This window comes from Toxorhynchites rutilus, chromosome 2 (genome assembly GCF_029784135.1).
Source record: "Toxorhynchites rutilus septentrionalis strain SRP chromosome 2, ASM2978413v1, whole genome shotgun sequence".
Taxonomy (NCBI): Eukaryota; Metazoa; Arthropoda; class Insecta; order Diptera; family Culicidae; genus Toxorhynchites; species Toxorhynchites rutilus.
Window position 1 is genome coordinate 104,775,319 of NC_073745.1, and position 21,910 is coordinate 104,797,228.

Below are 21,910 nucleotides of genomic sequence, written 5' to 3' on the forward strand. Positions count from 1 at the left end.
TTGATTGTGTGTCACGCGTTTCCGGAGGTCCTGCTGCTTCGCTATGAGTGAAAACGTAACCATCCCGGTTTCGGTGAGCAGCGCAAGTGAGGCTGAAAAGCCGGAAAAGTGTGAAAACATACGAAAACAATGCAACCCAAACGAAGGTGTGGAGCAGAATCGGATCCTTGCGATGTATAAGGACGCTACGATATTGATTACCGGTGGAACTGGATTCCTGGGTAAAGTGTTGTTGGAGAAAACGTTGCGCTGTCTGAATGTTAAGAAAATATTTCTTCTCATCCGACGGAAAGACGGCCAAACTGCGCAGGAACGGCTGGTGAAATTGCTGAAGGATGCGGTGGGTGGTTGATTCTTTCACGTGGATTTTGATTAGCAGTGTGAAATAATATTCATTTGGTTCGTAGAACGAGTGCGAGATGCGATTTGATCGGTGTTCGCATTCAATTTATATTGGTTCAATATTATTGATTGGAGCAAGTGTTCATTCTGGGGCAAAATTGAAGCTGACGATGATATTCAAATTACGGATCACCATTTTCCAATCAAACGAAGATAACGTTCGAATCTTCCAAGGGGAATTCACTTCAAATCTCATTGTTTATACAGTGGTAGACATTCGTTTAGTCGCACTTGAAAAAAACTTGAAATACTTACAAAACAACTAGGAATGTTGTTTTTATCGTCATACTTATTTGCTGTAGTGATAGTATATTTAAGTCACTTTTATTGAAAGGACGTGCGTCACAATCACACACACACTAGGCGGCATCGGTGGATATAAACATTCAAACGTGGTTTTTTCCCGAGAGATACGTTTAGCCGCAGGGCATAAAAATCGAGTTTCGCATGATCACCAAGCCTGTATCTGTGTTTTTTAAAAAATACTTGCGAATGTTCAATTTACAAGATAAATATTAGATGTGCAACGTAAGAAGTTGGTCAGATTAGTGATTCACGTAGAATTTAAAGGAATGGCGAAAGGTATTCTATTGACGGAAGAGGGGTGGAAAATAATAAAGATATTCAGTAAACATAAGTTTTCTAATCGCAACATCGTAACAAAAATTGGTCTATCTGAGAAAGTGGTACGGAATTTCTTTAAATAGTGCCAGAAATATTGGATATAACGACCAACAAATGGGAACACCAAAGTTACTTTGCGTCTTAAAGGTCGAATAAGACACGAAGCAACCAGGAAACGATGTCCTGCTCATACATTAAGGCAGAATCGGTTGTTCCAGTAACGAAGAGGCATATCGCACGCAGTTTGAACGAGTCACCAAACACCATGTGGAAGAAACTTCAAGGGAAGCCGAAACTGACCGCCATTCATAAGCAGAATCTCATTTTCGCCCGGCAATACATCGAATGGAAACTAGAATGGAGAAATGTTGTATTTTCCGACTAAAAAATTCAATTTGGATGGTCCGGTCTGTTACAGTTGCTATTGGTACAATTTAGATCAACGGCATGTCGTGAGATCGAAGCGGAAGTTTGACAGGGTGAGGAGCCGTTTCCTATCACAGCAAGCTTCCTATTTGTTTTATTTTCCCCGAATGAACTCCGAAAAGTATCTTCAATTACTGGAGGACGTTGTGATTGGTCATATTGAGAATAACGCTACCGAGGATGTCATTTTTTCAGCAGGATAATGCATAGATCTACGTTTCCAAGCGATTGAAGGCATGGGTTGCCGAGAAGGACATTCCGCTTCTTGAATGACCTGTTTGCAATCGATTGCAATCCCATAGAGAATCTATGGAGAATCTTGGCCGAGATGGTCTATGCAAACGGATGACAATTTGACAACATTTCCATTCTCCAGGCAGTAATTCAGGAGTGTTTTTCTATAATCAATATGGCAACACTTTAAAAGCTGTTTGACTCGATGCCAAATCGAGTTTTCAAAGTGATCCTAAATGGAGGTGGACATACTAAATATTAGCTACCGATTGGACTCGATATTTGCCGCACAAATTTTCTTTTATTGAAATTTTAGGATGCGGCTAAACGAATGTTCACCCTGATTCCACATATTTGAATTACTTAGAAAACAAAAAAGTGAATTTATACTTTGTTAGAATGAATTCGATGAAAATAAACAATAATAGTATTTGATGAACAAAACTGTACAAAGAATTGACTTATTTTTAAAAATATTGAGGAAAAATAGGGTGCGGCTAAACGAATGTCTACCCCTGTATCTGAACATTATGGACTGTGCATTTGAGTATTTATTTTGATGTCTCAATCATTGGATCCAATACAAGCTAATCATTGAGGCTTAATGAATAATAAAAGAGACTCATGGGAACCCAGACATACGTAATTTGGTTATTACAGCGTTGTCTTCGAATAGAGTTTAATACTTTTCCTTCCTTGTTTTAGATCCAGTGTTGCTATAGAGGAAAATTGCCCTATTTCGAAAGAAAACAATTTTTAAAAAGTCAAAATCAAGCGAATTATATTTGTTTTACACAAAGATTGTTTCGATTGTGTTTATAAGGTTACTGTGGGCAGTGAATTGACCTTCATAGTTGATGTGTGATGTGTGATTGCCATACAAATGAAACACAAATTCTACATTACTCGAGAATTAGTCCAATGAAACCAAATTAGGAATATCAAGGTTTTAGGGTGCACTAAATGTTTTCACGGGGGTTAGACATTCCACCCCCCCCCCCTCTCTCTCTCTAAAGGGGAGCTGCCATACAAATGAAACACAAATTTCTGCATAACTCGAAAAGTAATCAAGCAAATGGAACCTAATTTGGCATGTAAAAGTAACGGGCAAGAAACGTTTTTTTAGTGGTTTGACACTCCTCTCCCTTTCTACAGGGGCTACTCAAGAACTAATCAAGCAAATGGAATCAAACTTGGCATAGAGAGGTTTTACGAATCGATAAACGTTTCTATGGTGGTTCGACACTCTTCCCCTCTCTTTAAGCGGAGGCTGCCATACAAATGAAACACAAACTTCTACATAACTCGAGAACTAATCAAGCAAATGGAGCCAAATTTGGGATGTGAGGATTTTTGGGTACGTGAAATGTTTCCATGATGGTATGGCACCACTCCCTCCTCTGGAATTGAGAGGGTTCCCATAAAAATGATGCACATATTTCAACCAAACATATTCCATCCAAACATGACGATTGAAAATTTTCGGAAAACTCTGAAGGAAAATGTGAAAATTCGAAAAATTCGATTCGCATATGTTCCACAATAACATATTGAAAAGCGTTGTTAGTCCATTTGATGTTTGCGCTAACGAAATTGATCTTCGTTCAAAAGTGAAAATGGATTTTAGTGTAATGAAACGCACTCCTATATCGTCTTCTATCTATATAAATAAAAATGGCCCAGTGTGTTGATAAGAGCAAAACTCGAGGAAGGAATTGTGCGAGTTGGGGCTGTGTTCATTCTATGATATTTTATGTATCAAACATTTGAGAAACATGTTATTTGCAAATGATTGAAAAATCTTGAACAAGAATTGTGTCTGAAAACAATCTTATATTATAATTACGAGTTTTGCTAGAGTACTAATAATTTTATAGTAAAAGGTAATTTTAAAGGGTAGATTAGAAGATCAATCAATGAACAGTTCTGCGATTGAACCCATGAACGTGCGCTTAGTAAGAAAACGAAACGAATAAGTCACAGGAGGGTTGTGTCCGAGACACGACCGCATAGTTGACGTAGGATTCCGTTAGGCTATCTGTTGATTTTGAATATGTTTGATGAATTAAATCGTTAAACTCTTTGATAATGTTTTGGTTGCCTCCTGAAAATGGCCGTTTTGTTTGGTTGTTGAGTATTGTTTGTTCACTCCACCAGTGTTTACCGAGTGATGATGACAGAAGAATGGTAAATAGTCGTTGGATGGTGCGTTTCAGATAAAATTTACCGAAGTGAAACGAGATATGATGAAAACCGCCCTCTGTGAACATAGACGAAATGCCTCCTGTGTTATGTATGGATGAAATAAAGAAAAAAGCTCACCAATGTAACAACCAATATAAGATAATTACCAATACCGAACACAATTATCAATTCCACATCAGTAAAAACATGTTACTTCAATATAGAGAAAACATATTTGAAATAGAAAAGGTAATTTTCTTTTATATTTTTTAATTTCTGAGTGTTTATGCAACCCAATGCGAATTTTAATTGGACTTACAACACCTAATACTATATGTAGAACAATCACTTTTTCTAATATTTCTTCACTTTTCCAATTTCTCGCCGTATAAACTTTTCTTGGGTGAAAATGAACACACCAAAACAGACAGCTCAAACCAAACGACCCGTTCTCGAGCGGGAAAACAGCTTGGTTATTATTTATGAAAAATAAAATAAATCATTTCATATAGAGTCGGGCAGCCGTCGGATGCGGACGTGTTTTTTCTTGCTTCGCGCGTGATTTATTCCAATTGTTGAGCGGGGGAACAAGATGTCCGCGTTGTGTGCTGTGTTTGTCACTCCCTAATTGGAGTGGTCTTTCATGTCTGCTTCATGATCTGTAATATTAAATCCTATAGTGTTTTTTCTTGAGTTGGGATGGAGGTGGATAGCTACAGTGAAATGCTGATGAAGCCATTCCTATGTTTTTCTGTGTGGCGATGAAAACTACCGTTTTGTTTTTCTCTCAATCGTCGCGTGTATATCGTATTTCTCTTGTCGACGCGTGTGTATGTGTTGTGGCGAACGGTTCGTCCGTCAACGTATAAGTGTTGGTTCTTATTTTTCATACGAGTGCAAAATACGAGTTTGTGTAGTGAATATATCACACAGAGGAAAACATCGGCATGCCGAGCCGAGCGGGCAGTGATGGCAGATACGTTTCCTTCTTTCATTCCATCATACATAAATAATGTTTTTCAGACCTTCCGGGGAATTTTTTTTTTTTGAGACATGCTACAATATTACTCTGCTAGATTCACTCCATTATTAATAGTTTTAACTTAGCTAACCTAAACTTATCTCTTTGCCTTGAACATGTATGTCTCTCATAAACGGATGATTATTTTGACTTCTAGCTGCTCGCTGTTGGTGGCATTGCTAAATGTGTGTGATGGGGTGTTATTTTAAAATTCACTGATATAGCAATATTGTTGTCGGTGCTATTGTGGGGTCGTTTCTTGAGTCGATCGGTGAATGATTCGCCAATTAATTGCATATCCGAAGAGAATAGAGTGAGAAATGAAGACCTTCAAAAATTCAAATCCTAAATCTAAAAATCTAAAAATCCATGCATTCGGAAATCAAAAAATATAATGATCCAAAATTCTAAGAATCTAAAAAGTAAAAACAAAATTTTCAAAATTCTAAAACTGAAAATCTAATGGTCTGTGTAAGAAACTGAAAATTTTGAAATCGAAAAATTGGAAAATCAGAAAATTAAAAATTCAAATAGTTGAAAAGCGAAAAATCAAAAATTTAAAAATCTAAAAATCAGAAAATTAAGAAAATTTAAAAAAAATATCGAAAAACCACTAAAACCACAAAAAAATTAAACTTTCAAATTCTGAGGTCTAAAAATTAAAAAGTCAGGAAATTGACACCATAAATCTAAAACAACTCACTACGCGATTAATCACAGCAGGTTTGCCTGTAGTAATAATTTGCGACGTGACGAATTACGACATATATATTCTACTGTAAAGGTGTTTTCTCGGTTACCTTGTAAGGTTTCCGTGAGGTTTCTATCAAAAAAAAAAAAAGAAAAATTTTAGGAATTTTATAGATCACGCGATGATTCATGAATATATATGCAGTTTAGAGTTAGCGTTTACAGAATCACATCACTTACCGCAGTGAATCCTGATTTTTAACCTATCGCACTAACAAATATCCCTTCCATGATAAACGCTAGGGAACCACGCTATAGAGGCGACCCTTCTGGCCTTCGGGCGGCGAATATCATACTAATATTCCTTCCCTTCCCCTGGTGACTGTAAGGACGTGGCCGGCGTCGTTATTGACCATTCAAAGCTCGAATCACCGAAAATTTCACAACGAGAATGATTTGCTAGTCCCAAGCGTCATTCTGTGTGTTCTTTGTGCAATTTGGTTGGTTCAGGTCAATCACGGAGAGCAACTACGAATTGTACAGTCTACCCAAGCTCAAGCTCAATAAAATAAATCATTTCATATATCAAGTCATTTTTAACACAACTAACACAACACAACAACAATATTTTAGATATTTTTGATATTTTTCAATTGTTCGATAGTTAATTTCATGACATATATTATTTTCTTCAATATAAAAAATTGTCATGGAGTTCCGAAACCGATTGACGCAAAAATTTAATCAATCCATCATGCAATGACTCAGCAATAAGCGTTTGAAGTTGCACAATTTTCACGATGTGCTCGATTTTCGATTTTCAATTTGTACCCCAATATGTTCCCGAAAGATGTAATCCTACGTCAAAATAAATTTTGGTGGGACGAAGTGTGCCGGGTCAGCTAGTTTACACATAAAAATATCTCCACTTTCCTTTGTAAAAATGTTCAAATGAAAATGCATAATTTTTTCCAGATGTTTTTGTCATTGTTAATAATAACTTGTCATATAACTGTAAATAATGTAAAAAATATTGAAAACAATTTCAAACGAATTTCTTCATTCACTAGTTATTCCTTCACAGTGCAGTCATTTTGACTGCTGCTGGGAAATCGAGGTTTATACAAAGTTTCAGTCTTTCTAGTGTTAACATGATATGTGCGATTGTTAGTTTAGTTAGCACCATATGAGCATTTTAACCGCACATAAAAAATATGTTCGATTTAACGCCTTTTTCACTTAATGAAAAATGTACAATTTTTATTTTATATAGTAAAAAACGTTCGATATCTTGAACTAGTTAGGGTAGCATATTCTTCGGAAAACTGTAGCAATTGTAGCGGTATGTGAACGTTGTAAAAGGACATATACCATAGGGTGTTGATTTTATCACCTCTACCCCTATCGCCATCACAAACGGGCCAATAATTTAGTCGGATTGGGCTGCTAGTGCACATACTGAGCCAACTAAACTACCGGGCTGCCTTTAGTTTAAAGAGAATCGGGAAACCCATCAAACTATTTTATCGGTCGATACTGAATTGGTGTAATCTGCGTTTATGTATACCACTCCGTACTGATTTACACTTTGCGGACCGCTCACGAGATTTCTCGTGTTTCGCTTTCTGTCTGTTACGGATGGAACACGAAATAACTCTTGTTTTCTACACTTGATGGTTAAGTCCTTGGTCTGCCAAGAATCTCACAAGGCCTACCGGTGGTTTGCCTTCGACTCATCCACACCGAAGGAAACGATCTCATTCGTGGAATCCGAACAAATGAAGCACACAAGCTTGCCCCAAAACGTTCGGTCCTCAATATGTTAAGAAGGCGACCAAACTAAAAAAAGTATGAAAATGGTTAGTGAGTGAGGTTCATTTTGTATAGATCGCACTGATACAACACGAAAATTTGTCTTCGGACCTGATTCTCGAATACACTTCACGGTGGAAACGAAATAAACGGCACTCCATTGAACTACGTTTTACGAGTTAGTGAAATGTCGAAGATAATAATGAGTTTTCAGGCAGAATGAGTACTTTTCTAATAAAAATCATTAATGAAAATTAACTTCTTCGTATTAAACTGGTGTTCAATATGAATGGAAAACTATGTTTTGTTCAAGTGGTATAATCTTCGGAATCTTCGAAATCGACTTAGGAAGGCACGAAAGCGGTATTTCCAACTGAGAGGCGATGATCAAAAGACTGTTGTGCGGGAATTAGAGCGCCAATTCAACTCTTTGAACCAAGCATGCTTTAGATCTTACATAAGCCGTGTGCAGAGTGACGTCAGGATCAAACCACAACAGCTTTGGAGACACATCAAACTACATTTATCGTCCAATGGAATTCCTCAGAACGTTTTCTACAAAGGCAGTACATCGTCATCATCAGTTGACTCAGCTAACTTATTCTCGTCCTTCTTTCGAAGTGTGTTAAGTAATAACTCACCACCTTTGTCTGAACGGTACTTGAGTAATCTGCAGTCATATGACCTGAACTTGCGGCTTATTTCATTCACCGAAGAGGACGTCTACAGGAAGCTGAGCCGTCTCGAAGCCTCGAAGGGAGCCGGACCGGATAAGTTGCAACCTTCTTTCATCAAGGCATGCAGCTCCTCGTTGGCTTTGCCGTCTACTTTGCTTTTCAACCGTTCGCTGAGAGAAGGGCAGTTTCCCGCATTATGGAAAACTGCATCAATAATCCCTATTCATAAATCAGGTGACGTCCACGATGTGCAAAATTACAGAGGAATATCGATTCTGAGCTGCATGCCGAAAGTTTTTGAAAGTATGCTGCTGGATCTCATATACCCATCTGTCCGCCACATCATCGCAAACGAACAACATGGGTTTGTCAAAAAAACGGTCTACTACATCAAATCTCATGAGCTACGTTTCTCTGCTGATTGACAAAATTGAGAAAAGGCAGCAGGTTGACGCCATTTACGTGGACTTTTCGAAAGCTTTCGACCGCGTTCCTCACGCCCTTGCTGTGGAAAAACTGAAGCGATACGGGTTTCCACTTTGGCTAACCAATTGGATTAATTCGTATCTGACTGATCGTAGTGCACACGTACGGATTGGCTCGTCAGTTTCATCGCCCTTTTCTGTCACCTCTGGCGTGCCGCAGGGCAGTCACTTGGGTCCTCTGCTCTTCGTACTCTTTATTCACGATATTTACGCTGTTCTCAAATCGCCTAAATTGATGTATGCAGACGATCTGAAATTGTTTCGTGTAGTAACATCAAGTATGGACTGCTGTGCTCTTCAGATGGATGTAGATACTCTGCTGGGATGGTGCTCAATAAATGGCATGGAGGTGAATATTAGGAAATGTCATGCGATAACATTTTCGCGACTTTGCTCACCAATCACATTTGAATATACGATGGGGTCGACCGAAGTGGAAAGAGTTGCAGCCGTCAAAGACCTGGGTATCGTGCTCGACAACAAGCTAAAATTTACGCAGCATATTGCAACGGTCACCGTTCTTGGGTTCATTAGACGCCACACTCAGGCATTTAGAGATGTCTTTTGCCTCAAAGCATTGTATGTGTCGCTCGTACGCAGTATATTGGAATACGGTGTTATTGTTTGGGCCCCATACCACGCTGTTCACATCGCTCGTCTGGAACGTGTGCAGAAGAGTTTTATCCGATATGCTCTTCGTCATCTCCCCTGGCGCAACGACCAACATCTGACCACATATGAAGAACGCTGCGCACTGATTCACTTACCGACACTGCTAAACGACGAGAATTTCTCCAGAGACTGCTGATTTTCGACCTTCTTAACAACAATCTTGACTGTGCTGAAGTTTTGGGCAATCTTCGAATCAACGCTCCAGGTAGAACAACCAGACAATTTGTTTTCTTCCGGCAAGCAGCACATCGTACTCTATACGGACAGAATAATCCCTTGGATGTTTGTTGCCAACGGTTCAATGAAGTGCATCATTTGTTTGAATTCGATATGTCCAGAAATGTGTTTGTTATAAGGATTCAATAATTGAATTTTAGTCTGTCCGACAATTTCTTGGCGAAGACTGAATAAATAAATAAATAATAATCTTATACAAAAATTTTATCTGAAGATAATTTGTTATTATAATGATAAGTTTTAATGGGAAACTAATTTCGTATCCAGATGTCGACACCGTACCGTTGTCATCGCGAATACGTTTCATTTCGTTTCCACCGAGAAGTGTATTCGAGAATCAGGCCTTTCTTTTGTGTTTCTGACTTTATGATTTTGATGAAAAACGAAAAAAAAACCGAAAGAGTTGCTGATAGGAATATTTTCAATCACACGATGCACGATACATACAAAACAGACAATTTTGAGTGTTTAAAATATTTTAACCAACCAATATCCAATATCCATTAAAGGGTGTATCACATTGAGTTTTTATACTATAACCTACAGATTTTCGAGAAGGCACGCAGCAGCTATCCAAACGAGCAGCAACTCTTCGGCAAGATAGAAGCGGTGGAAATTGATCTCGACAGTGAAACTCTGTGCCAGGGGGAAAAGTTCTCCGAAAATCGTCTTCTAGAGGAGACGGAGATCGTGTTCAATGTGCTCGCTTCGGTCAAATTCAACGAGTCCATCCGTAATGCTCTGGTAACGAACGTAGCCGGTACCAGGAAGGTGCTCCTCTTGGCCGAGCACATGGTGCGTCTGCGAGCCATCGTACACGTGTCCACCCTCTACTCCAACTGCAACCGACCGGCGATAGAGGAGAAGATCTACGATGACGTTCCGCTGAGGGATGATATGCTGCTGCAGGTGAGTTAATGGAGATATTTCGCTTGATTAGGTGGATCTTATCTTTGCGTCATGAAAACTCCGCATTCAAGCGCTCCCTCGAGCGTAAATCTGGTTGAACAAAAATGAATCTCCGTCCGCAAATTCAATCCTGTCGGGGACCTTTTTATATCCGATTATTCTACTTTCTTCGCAGCTCTTATCGACGATGTGTGAGAAGGAAATGGTCCATTTCCAGCATTGCTTTCTTGGATCGATGCCCAATACATACACTTTCAGCAAGAAATGTGCCGAGGTTATGATCCAGAGACAATTTTCCCATCTGCCAATCGGAATATTTCGACCGCCCATAGGTAGGATAGCTGAACGCAAGGACACGATTTTTAGAGGAAATCATTAATAGTGTTTATCCGCGTTTCCCCCCTGGCAGTGATTTCCACCTATAAGGAACCATTAGCGGGATGGACGGATAATCTGAACGGCCCATCCGGACTGTGCATGTGGACTGTCAAGGGTTTCATCCACACGATTTGGGGAGATGCTAGCAAAAAAGCAAACCTCGTTCCAGTTGACTGCTGCGTGAATGCAATGATTGTGGCGGCATACGACATAGGCGCTAGATATCGCGAGCACCAAGAGAAATTAGGCTTGAGCTTGACCTCCAAAATGGAAACAGCGTTGATAGATGATAAAAATAGCGAACATCGAACGCGCGGTGATGACGTGGGTGGCTGTTCAGGGACGGCGACCGATGGGAACCGACAGCTGGACGAATGCACCTCACGCCAGTGGTCACTAGCCATATATAATTTTATGTATCCAGAGCATAGCCTGACGTGGGGGCGGTACATGGAAATGGTGTCGCTCGGTTTTGAAAGTCGGCTGCATCAGATGGTGTGGTAAGTGCGAGTATACGTAAATGTTGAGTCTGAGAATAGTACTTTTCCGTTATATTGGAAATTTCCGACATTGCACAGTGGGGAATCGCTGGCCACCCGGCCAACAAATGAAAATTGCCTCAGTTGTTTCCTTTCTTGCTATAATATTCAAGTGCTTAAATCCGAAATTTGGGCGCAAAGTTATGAAATCTGATATTTCCATGACTTTTCAAAGACTGGCATACTGACTTTTTGACAATTTTTCGAATGAAAGTAACGTTTACATTAAAAAACATTTGAAAAAAATAATGAAAAAAGAGATTTTTTCAAGAAAACTAGTTGAATAGTTATGTTGCCGCAGTTTGCCACGATTGTGACTCCATGCTAAGTTTAGGTAAAAACAAGCTTTCAAATGAACACTGTCCGCTGTAGCGCAAAACTGCGCAAATTGTCGTTATATGTGATATGTGTTATATGCGGTAGCAATTTTTCACTGTATTTTTTATATATTGAAATTTTAGCTAGGATTTAATTGAATCAAAACCATAATATTTCATTGATGAAAATTTTCGTTCTAAACATCACATTCTTTGAGGTATAGGCTTCATTTTGACATCACGTAGGGTAACACGGGGTGAGTTGGATATACGGGGTGATATGGACCACACCTTTATCTCAAAAAGTACGGCTCAACTTGGCTTTTTTCATAATGTCATCACCTTCTATTGTTGAACTGTATGTACCTAACGTAAAAAAACCTTGGTAAAATTCGACAGGTGGAAAGGAACAGCAGCATGGACACTGCAAGCACTTTGATTGTCAAAAAATGTGAATTTTCCGATCGTGATTTTAAGGTTTTTCCCGCTGATTAAACAAACTTTTCGTGTATTGTGCAGTAAAGTTCTGTTCATCTACAGAAGAGAAACAATTTAATGTAGCGAAACTGTAAGTTTGATAACAATAAATGAAATTAATTGCATTTTAATTTTTGCATGTTGTGTGGGGTGACATGGACACGTTTCTGTGAGGTGAATTGGTTTGAGGTTTGAGGCTTTTCTTTGGTCTAATTGCCGCTGAATTACAAAAAAGAAAAAAAGGCAGACAACATTGGAAGAAGGGAGAGCTTGAAAGAGCAACGCAGGCCATCAAGAACGAATTTTCTCTGACCAAGCATCGAAAGTGTTTGAAAATGCTCGAAAAACAGTGAAAAGATCCATGTGGAATTCGAGATGGTCTCAATACAATTTTTCTGGTCTGGAATTCGGCCAAGACACCTGGTAGCGATCCCAGAACACTGTTACTGATTGTAACATCATCCAAAAATACTTTACATAAACATAAGTAAGTTTTTTCCGATGAAACACACACTGGACCAAATCATCTCACAGACGGTCCAAATCACCACGCATCAAATTTTAACGTCCAAAAATCATCTCTGTTATTTTATGATATACAGGTCGGACTCGATTATCCAGAGACTCGATTATCCGGAGTATTTTATTTTTGATTTTTGGAAATTTTGAATAATTTGTATAATAATTCTACATTGAATAGCTAATATGGGTATCTAATGAAAGGGCTTGACTAGTAGAACACAGTTATTTATAAAAAAATCAAATCCAAAATGGCCACCACCACAAAATGGGGCCATATATATTTTTTATGAAAGATACAAATCTAAGATGGCGGCCGCTACAAAATGGCGGATTACCTATTTTCTCAGAACCCCATCAATTTGGGTATCAAATGAAAAGGCTCGACTAGTAGAACACAGTTATTTATGAAAAATACCATAAAATGTAGCAAAAGAAAGTAGAACATAGCAGATATTGAAAAATCCAATTTCAAGATGGCTGCAGTCCCCAAACAACTAATAACCTTTTGAATGGTTTCATTCAGCTTGACCTGATTCTATGTATGTTTGAATATTTGTTGGGTTGTCCCACATTAATAGAAAATTGACCCCGTTCCTGTTGAATGATTGATCTGAAATCTGATCTGATTGATATGTATTTTTTGCGATTCCCTCAATGTTGGTATCAATTGAAAAAATGATTTGACTAATAGAATACAGTACAGGTCGGACTCGATTATATACAGACTCGATTATATGTGATTCGATTATATACAATTTTGGACTTGATTATATTCAGTTTAGAAAAAAATATTTTTTTTATATTTCAAATATGACTTATAATATGATTTAATGAAGAAATGTAACCTTTCAACGTTAAGGTGAAGTTCAAGTGGATAAAAGTGTTCGGAATTTGAGTCAAAAGTGATTAAACATATTTTTAGTTTTTCACCATGAATATGTATTTGTAAATCAATTTGATTGTAGTCAAATGAAAAAGAAGGCTCTATTGTATCCAAAAATCAATTTATTTTGCGAAAGAGTACCATTTTGAGGAATGAGACACTGTTCAATGGCCATCAAAGCTTAAGTGTTCGGAATTTGAGACAAAACGGTAACTGACATAGATTTAGAATTGTTTAAAATAAATAAACATGCCCGAGGACATTTCACTTGATCTTTTTTCCAAAAATTGAAATTCACGTAAACGTAAACATTTTTAAACGTTTTTTAGTTTTCAAAAAAAAATTATGTGAATAGCCCTTATAATTTTCAACAAGTCACTCATACATCGGAAGATTGGCCCTTTTACAAGAAAAAAGTTTTTCTAACTACTTTTTCATGTTTGATTTGAAAAAAATAAAACTAATCCTAATTTTGTTCAAAACCAAGACAGCGTATTCGAGTTTTAGGTCTTTTCAAAATATTAACTCTTGTCGAATTCATCAACTTTCTATCTTTTAAAGTTTCTAGAATATATGGCGTTTTCGTATGAAGACTCCTGATTAATTTTTTAACCCATTAACCCATTAACGACCAAGCTTTAAAAATTATTTTTTTAATGACAGCCATTGGTGTAATTTTGATGTAATTTTGAAAAAATCGAAAAATAACGAAACATAAACATTGGCCAAAACCAACATTTTTGTTCCTATAGGAGGTTCAATCCGGTGGTTTTTCTCCTACATCCTACATCGTGCCTTCTTTTATCAAAGAAATCCTGTAGAAAAGTTTACGGATTTTTACATTTTATTAGATTTCGTTTTTTGTTAGGTTATGTGAGGTTATGTACTTTCCGCACATAGTTACTTTAAATCGATTTTTATGCCCAATAAAGTGATACAAATTTGAATGAAAGTGATAGTAAGTGGTAGCTAATAGACTAAGCTATCATTTGATGACAAAATTTTCCCATATGGTTGCTTTCCAAAGCCATGAAAAATTATCGAAGTTGCTGTTCGATTTTTCGAACGCTTGCCATAAAACGGGTTAAAATATTTTTTTCAATGGATTTTTTTAAATATTTTTGAATGGAAACGCGTTGAGAAATTTCGAAAAAAAGGTGAAATAACTAAAAATTTCGAAAAAAATCTCTCTCAAAAACTATAAGCCCTAATGAAAGAAATGCCGAGAATAATGTATGTTTTCAGCAAAAAATCAAACATTAAAAAAAAATAATGAAACTATTTTGAAAATGAAAATTCATTTTTCTTAACAATTTTTTTTTCGAAATCTGAAAAAAAATATGTATGAATTGCCCATACAATTACCAACAAGTCATCTATACATCGGAAGAAGGGCACTGCTACAGGAAAAAAGTTCAAATGAAAAATCAGTTGCTGGACTTGGGCTTTATGGTGTCACAAATTTATATTATTTAAAAGAGTATGTTTTGAGATATCCCATTATCACACTTTATTTTCGATTTTTTTTCGGAAAAAGAAATGTTGTTTTTCAGTATGTACTTTTTCCAGAACTACAAAATTGTAATCTATAACTTTGCCTAAGACACAATTTCGATCAAATAACGCCAATGCGTTATGGTTTATTTTCTGAAATGACACCATTTTTGATTTACTCTTTTTTCAAAAATTTTTCGTGATCGTATTTAAAACACTAATATCGCAAAATGACATTGTACCTAGTACCTAGAACAAGTCGGCAAAGTTTTAGCTAATTCGGAAATATGAAATTGAAATGGTTTCGTGTTGATTGGTGGAATGCCTCTCTAGCAATAATTTCAAGCTTTAGTCTTTAGCGTTTCAGGTTCACTTCCCCCTTATTCCCAATATAGGCCAAATAGAATCATCTGAATTTTGTATAGAGTAGTATATAAAACAGGTAGTATACAAATTTAGCACGAAAGGCGCGCCTCTTCGTTAGTGTTTGCTTTTTTTTGCAAGACACACCCTTCTCGTTGAATAATTTATTTCACCTTTCTTTTGTTGGATCATTTCTGCAGGAATTACTCCTACATAATAACCTCGTATCGGCCTGTGTTCCGGGTGCTCTCGTTTTGCTTACATATCGTACCAGTCACCCTCCTGGATGTTGTTCGAAGAATTCGCAGGAAAAAACCATTGTGAGTATGGCCTTTTTTCGGGGTAAATATTTAATAATATTTCAAATTAACTTTCCTGTCTCCTCAACTGGCGAGCGATGAGTTGAGTCACTTACGTTAAGTGATATTGTTCATCCAGCTTACTGAAACATTAGCTGCACCCACTCTTCCACTTTTTATCATTTTATTTACCCAACTTCAATTTCCGTGTAGAATAAAAACATTGAATCGCATGCCCAAGGGACGGCAGTATTCAATTTTTGTGCAATGTTGCCTGCTGATTTCGCATTCATAAACGACCGAGAGAGCAAAAAACATCCATCCATCCATTTCCCAAAGAAATATGAAACGTTAAGCACCCATTCAATGTTGATTTTCTGTTCATTTCCACCCCCGGCAACTTGTGGTAGCTACCGCAAGGCAATGCGAAAAACGACACAGTTCCTGGAGATGATGTCGTACTTCGGACTGCGCGAGTGGACCATCGCGAACGGGAATGTGCGGAGGCTGCGGGGGTTGCTGTCGGGTGAGGAGGCGCGCCTGCTGGAGTTCGACATGGCCACTATCCGCTGGAGTGAATACTTTCGAACGTACATTCCCGGAATCAGGCGGCACTGTTTCGAGGAACGCCTGGTGCGTGGCGACCGCTGGAGTCCAACATTCAATCGGAGGTTTGTATGGAAGTTGAAGTGCGAAATAGCAAATGCCGGGTTAAGCCTCTGCTGGGTGGAAATGGCAAATATGGACGAATTTACTCGTAAATTGTAAATTTGCCTTTTGCCTTTTTTTTTTGCCGCCATTGAATTTTTCATTTCGTGTTCAATATTAAACTGATTAAATTTTCAATTTCACAATTTCTCATGAAATGTTAATCGTTACACACTGAACCTGATTTCCAGAAAATTTCTTTGAACAATATTTCATTTTGTTTGAACATTTGAGCGTTTCCAGTCAGAATGTCATGAAAACATATGAGCTTTTTATCGAGTTATTGTTAATTTGAATGAAACGTTGCACGAGCATTTGGTTCGGGGGACTCAGTATTTTCAACGTACGGGAAGATTTTTTTTGGCTTTCAGATAAGCCTTGGCGTAAAAAAGCACTAAGAATTTAAAATTAAAAATTAACACTGAATTTATTTTAATTTGACCACATTTGGAGGAAGGAGAAATTTTCGCGAAAAAAATTCTTTGAAAATAACTTTTGAGTAATTCCAAATGAAATCGTCCTAAAACGGCATATTTTAATAACCTATATTTTTTATTCGAATGAAAGTTTGTATTCCGTTTGGGTTTTAGTAACAGAAATATTTGATAATTCATATCTCAAAAACTATGAGTCGTACTGAAATAGTATCTCAGAAAAAGTTATATAAAGGGTGTATCACATCAAATTGCATCACGGAAAAAACGCTGTAGAAATTCGCCCAGTAGACCGATCCTTTTGAAAATTTTAGACAGTAAAATATAAACTATTAAACAACTTTTGGCATTTTCTTTTTATTCATACTTCGAGCCCAAGCCCGTATGCTCGCACCTTCCTCTTTACCCCGTCCATAAGGTTCTGTACAACGTCCGGTTGTAGTTTTTTTTTGAACAGAAATCCATTTTCTCTTGAAGTCCGCCTCCGATTTGACAACTTTTGGGTTCTTCCGGAGGGCCTGCTTCATAGAGAAATATTGGGCGAAGCTCCGGCGCGTTGGGCGGATTCATTTCCTTTGGCACGAAGGTGACCCCGTTGGCTTCGTACCACTCCAACACGTCCTTTGAATAGTGGCACGAAGCGAGATCCGGCCAGAAGATGGTCGGGCCCTCGTGCTGCTTCAATAGTGGTAGTAAGCGCTTCTGTAGACACTCCTTAAGGTAAACCTGCCCGTTTACCGTGTCGGTAATCACGAAGGGGGCGCTCCGCTTTCCGCAAAAGCAAATCGCTTGCCACACCATGTACTTTTTGGCAAACTTGGATAGTTTCTGCTTGCGAATCTCCTCCGGAACGCTGAATTTGTCCTCTGCGGAGAAGAACAACAGGCCCGGCAGCTGACGAAAGTCCGCTTTGACGTAGGTTTCGTCGTCCATTACCAGGCAATGCGGCTTCGTCAGCATTTCGGTGTACAGCTTCCGGGCTCGCGTCTTCCCCACCATGTTTTGCCTTTCGTCACGGTTAGAAGCCTTCTGAACCTTGTATGTACGCAGGCCCTCCCGCTGCTTGGCCCGCTGGACGAATGAACTTGACAAATTCAGCTTATTGGCGACATCCCGGACCGAACTTTTGGATCACGTCTAAACTGCTTAACTACGCGCTTGTGATCTTTTTCACTGACGGAGCATCCATTTTTGCCGTTCTTCACCTTCCGGTCGATGGTTAGGTTCTCGAAGTATCGTTTTAGTACTCTGCTGACCGTGGATTGGACGATTCCCAGCATCATACCGATGTCCCGATGTGACAACTCCGGATTTCCGAAAAAAGTGCGCAGGATTAATTCACGACGCGCTTTTTCGTTCGACGACATTTTTCCAAATTTACGAAAAATTGACAGTGAAGCATGGCCAACGTGATCTATACACTCTTCTCTGATTATAAGCGAAAGCTGAAGATATAATTCCTAAAAATTAAATTTCTACAGCGTTTTTTCCGTGATGCAATTTGATGTGACACACCCTTTATAACACAACATATGTCGCAATAACCATTTTGAGTAGTATGCGTTTGAAAACTCTTAATAAATCGTTACATTTTTCGTAGAGTGACCCCCTATATAGAAATCAAAGACATAGTCCTATGTCAAAAGTTATACAATCAACAGTTACACATTTTTTTAGTAGTTTGATTATTATCTACTCAATTGTATGTAGTACAACAAATAGGGGAAATGCTTAAGGACGTTTAAATGAAAACGGGTTTCCTTGGGGGGGGGGGGGGGCGTTCTTACCCCGTCTTCCCCTAACTGTCTCACAACCTCAAAAACAGACCCTCTATGACACATAACATGCCTGCCAAGTAATAGTTTTGCCTGGTTTGTTCAAACTAAACTTTTCAAGTAATGCACTAATTCGAAAACTATGTCTCATATCCCCACTCAGCATCCATAACTCACAACATGAGTTCTTCGCAACAGATCATTGGTCTAACATCTCTTCCCTTCGTTTCAGATTCCATTTCATCCAACGACTGCTGCAGAAGCTTATCTGGATATGGATTTGCGTACGGTTCACCCGGGTGACATCCAAACTCGTGTTGAAGAATTTGTTTGCCATACTGATTGCCTAATGGATCCTACAGCGCACCCCTCCCCTCCGTCCCGCTGCAGAACGACACCATTTGCTGATGATTGGTGTTTACGAGTGCTGAATGTTAATATGTTCATGGGAAAAACAAAATCCTAATCGTCAGGGCGGCTCGTGTCACACAACGCCCCAGGTGTACACATAGCTGTACACGTGCACTCCGGATGAACTTTCCTTGGGTTTCTTTGTGAATACTGCAGCATTTACGAACTTTGTAAAATGTTAATTTTAAGATCATAAGATGTGTGTACAGAGGAAACAATAATTTATTGCTCATTCCCAGAATCTCTCAATTTTGAACGTTGTTTGTTTAATATATAATATTTATAAGGAGAAGGCTGTCATCACACGTGTCAACACGAGTCAAGCTTGATAATTTCAATTCATTTATCTTTATTCATGCTGTCTGGTATCACTGCAAATACTAATGAATAAACTTTCATTAAATCTTAGTTTTTTTTCCTTCCACTTTCTTTATTTTGTAAAAATAGTTAACATCCAAACACGATCAAAAACTTTTAATCGTACAATTTGACACTTTGCAAATTGTTAGAGTACAGATGGAGTCGATCCGACGAGCGACCGTTATTGACTCGGGACGCGGAGGAGGACGAGGAGGAGATTCGTTTCTGTTTTCCGTTGCTGTCGATGATGTTCGCACTCGAGAGGTGGTGGCTTACCAGCTCCCGCTCCCCATCCTCATCCGAGCTGTCCGGATGGGGATGGTTCAAGGAGACTTGTTCCGGCTTCATTCCGCCACACGCCTCTTCCGTTTTGAGTAGAAGATTTTGCATCAGTTCGTCGTTGTTGCTCGAACCCGGTGAGCTTCCCCGCGATTGTTGGCGGGAGTTTGCTTTCGGTTCCCTCAGCGGATTGTTCGACCGGCGGCAATCGATGGTGCTGTTTGTGAAACGGACCGAGTTTTGTGGAACAGTGCTTCTGTAAAACTGCTGCTGCTGCTGAGAATTGTAGTTCTGGGTGTGGTTCCGACGACAGCCACCACCCCCACCGCCTTTGTTGAAGGTGCTCGTCATGGGCTTGGTCGTGTGCAGCATATTGCGTATCGAAGATGTCGCGTAGCTGGACCGTATCGAGCTCACCCGGGTACACATCGATATCGTCCTATCGGTCGCCTGGTCGTGGTTGAGCGTCTTGCCACGAAATGTGAAGCGATTGCGAAACTCGCGCTTGAATTTTTCCTAAGAAATATAGACGAAAAAAAGATACAGGAAAAAAGGAGAGCTATGAAATGTCTGAAACGCAAACTTCGTATCACAAAAAGTGAGGTTAATTGATAAACTTTTTCTTATTTTGTGTGACATATTGCTTCCAGAAGAGAAGTTTACGCTGATGGATTCTACTTCTGGGAGCGGCACCAGCTGAAATAAGATCAAGTATGAATCGGAATATCATCGCTAGTAAACAAAGGGCGGGATTTTTTGTTGTTGTGGTTATATCAGCTCATATCAGAAAGTAATCCCAGTTGAGATACATTGCAACTGTTTCTTCCCTACACAGCACACTCCCCTGGTTGTGATATTCACCCCCTGAAAATATCCGATATATGATTGCCTTTTTTCTGAGGTCATGTGCCATTTCATTTTGGCCTGAAGCGTTGATTGCGATTATTGCTTTTTTTCTTTATATTATGTTTGTGGGGAAGAATATTCATCCGTGTCCTTCTTTGATCAGAAGAACAATTCAAACACCAATGGCATGGAGTTCATATGTTCAATTGTTAAAGTTCACCAATGAAGTTTTGGTAAAATTTAATGAATATATATCTGAACAACCATTTTTTAATGTTCCGTTTATGCTCTAATTAAGATTACGTATATTGGAAAATCTCATTCGTTTATAGCATGTGAAAAGTAGTAATAAGTGATACACATCACATCACACCATCCATGGATGCTATAATATTAGGCTGTCAAAAAAGTCCTGCGGTATTTCCGCGAGGTGTCGTTGTAAGCGCGTAGTTCTAGTTGTATTCATTGTATCGAGTCATACTATAGCTTGTTGGAAAGGTATTTTTGCTATAATATAGTCCTTGACAGTGTTTTGTTTGGTTAAGTCGTTCGTGAGTTATAGTGTCGCAAATATGGAGCAAAATAAAGAGAAAATCCGACATATTTTACAGTACTACTATGACAAAGGCAAAAATGCATCTCAAGCTGCCAATAAAATTTGTGCAGTTTATGGACCCGATACAGTTTCCATTTTCACCGCACAACGATGGTCTCAACGTTTTCGTTCTGGTGTAGAGGTCGTCGAAGATGCGCCACGCTCCGGAAGGCCTGTCGTCGGAAATTGCGACAAAATCGCTGAATTAGCCGAGAAAGACCGGCATAGTAGCAGCCGTAGCATCGGCCAAGAGCTGGGGATAAGTCATCAAACCGTTATTAACCATTTGAAGAAGCTTGGATTCACAAAGAAGCTCGATGTATGGGTGCCACACACGTTGACGCAAAAAAAAACATCTTTGACCGTATCGACGCATGTGAATCGCTGCTGAATCGCAACAAAATCGACCCGTTTCTGAAGCGGATGGTGACTGGCGATGAAAAGTGGGTCACTTACGACAACGTGAAGCGCAAACGGTCGTGGGCGAAGCCCGCTGAAGCGGCTCAGACGGTGGCCAAGCCCTCATAAACGGCCAGGAAGGTTCTGCTGTGTGTTTGGTGGGATTGTCAAGGAATAATCTATTATGAGCTGCTTCCCTATGGCCAAACTCTCAATTCGGACCTGTACTGCCAACAACTGGACCGCTTGAAGGTAGCACTCATGAAGAAGAGGCCATCTTTGATAAACAGAGGCCGCATTGCCTTCCATCAGGACAACGCCAGGCCACACACTTCTTTGGTGACGCGCCAGAAGCTCCGGGAGCTCGGATGGGAGGTTCTTTTGCATCCGCCGTATAGTCCGGACCTTGCACCAAGTGACTATCACCTGTTTTTGTCCATGGCGAACGAGCTAGGTAG

General features: G+C 39.0%; 2 protein-coding genes across 3 annotated transcripts in view; one reads left to right on the forward strand and one right to left on the reverse strand.

Annotated features, from left to right (window-relative positions):
* On the forward strand, positions 1 to 19,354 carry LOC129769357 (fatty acyl-CoA reductase 2-like). The gene is made up of 7 exons (XM_055771578.1): positions 1 to 340; positions 10,011 to 10,373; positions 10,549 to 10,705; positions 10,783 to 11,251; positions 15,547 to 15,666; positions 16,056 to 16,316; positions 18,795 to 19,354. The coding sequence occupies exons 1-7, from the start codon at positions 44 to 46 to the stop codon at positions 18,910 to 18,912; spliced, it is 1,785 nt and encodes a 594-aa protein (XP_055627553.1). The 5' UTR covers positions 1 to 43; the 3' UTR covers positions 18,913 to 19,354.
* Positions 19,325 to 21,910, reverse strand: part of LOC129769358 (neuropeptide Y receptor type 1) — a 92,648-nt gene continuing 90,062 nt past the window's right edge. For both annotated transcript variants that reach the window (XM_055771579.1, XM_055771580.1), the window contains exon 8: positions 19,325 to 20,128. In XM_055771579.1, the coding sequence (XP_055627554.1) occupies positions 19,448 to 20,128 (681 nt within the window). In that variant the 3' untranslated portion in view covers positions 19,325 to 19,447. The remainder of the gene's footprint in view (positions 20,129 to 21,910) is intronic.

Coding starts and splice junctions, on each gene's coding strand:
- LOC129769357 (XM_055771578.1), top strand. CDS start 44: ATGAGTGAAAACGTAACCATCCCGGTTTCGGTGAGCAGCGCAAGTGAG. Junction 10,374..10,548: donor GGGATGATATGCTGCTGCAG/GTGAGTTAATGG, acceptor CTTTCTTCGCAG/CTCTTATCGACGATGTGTGA. Junction 15,667..16,055: donor ATTCGCAGGAAAAAACCATT/GTGAGTATGGCC, acceptor AACTTGTGGTAG/CTACCGCAAGGCAATGCGAA.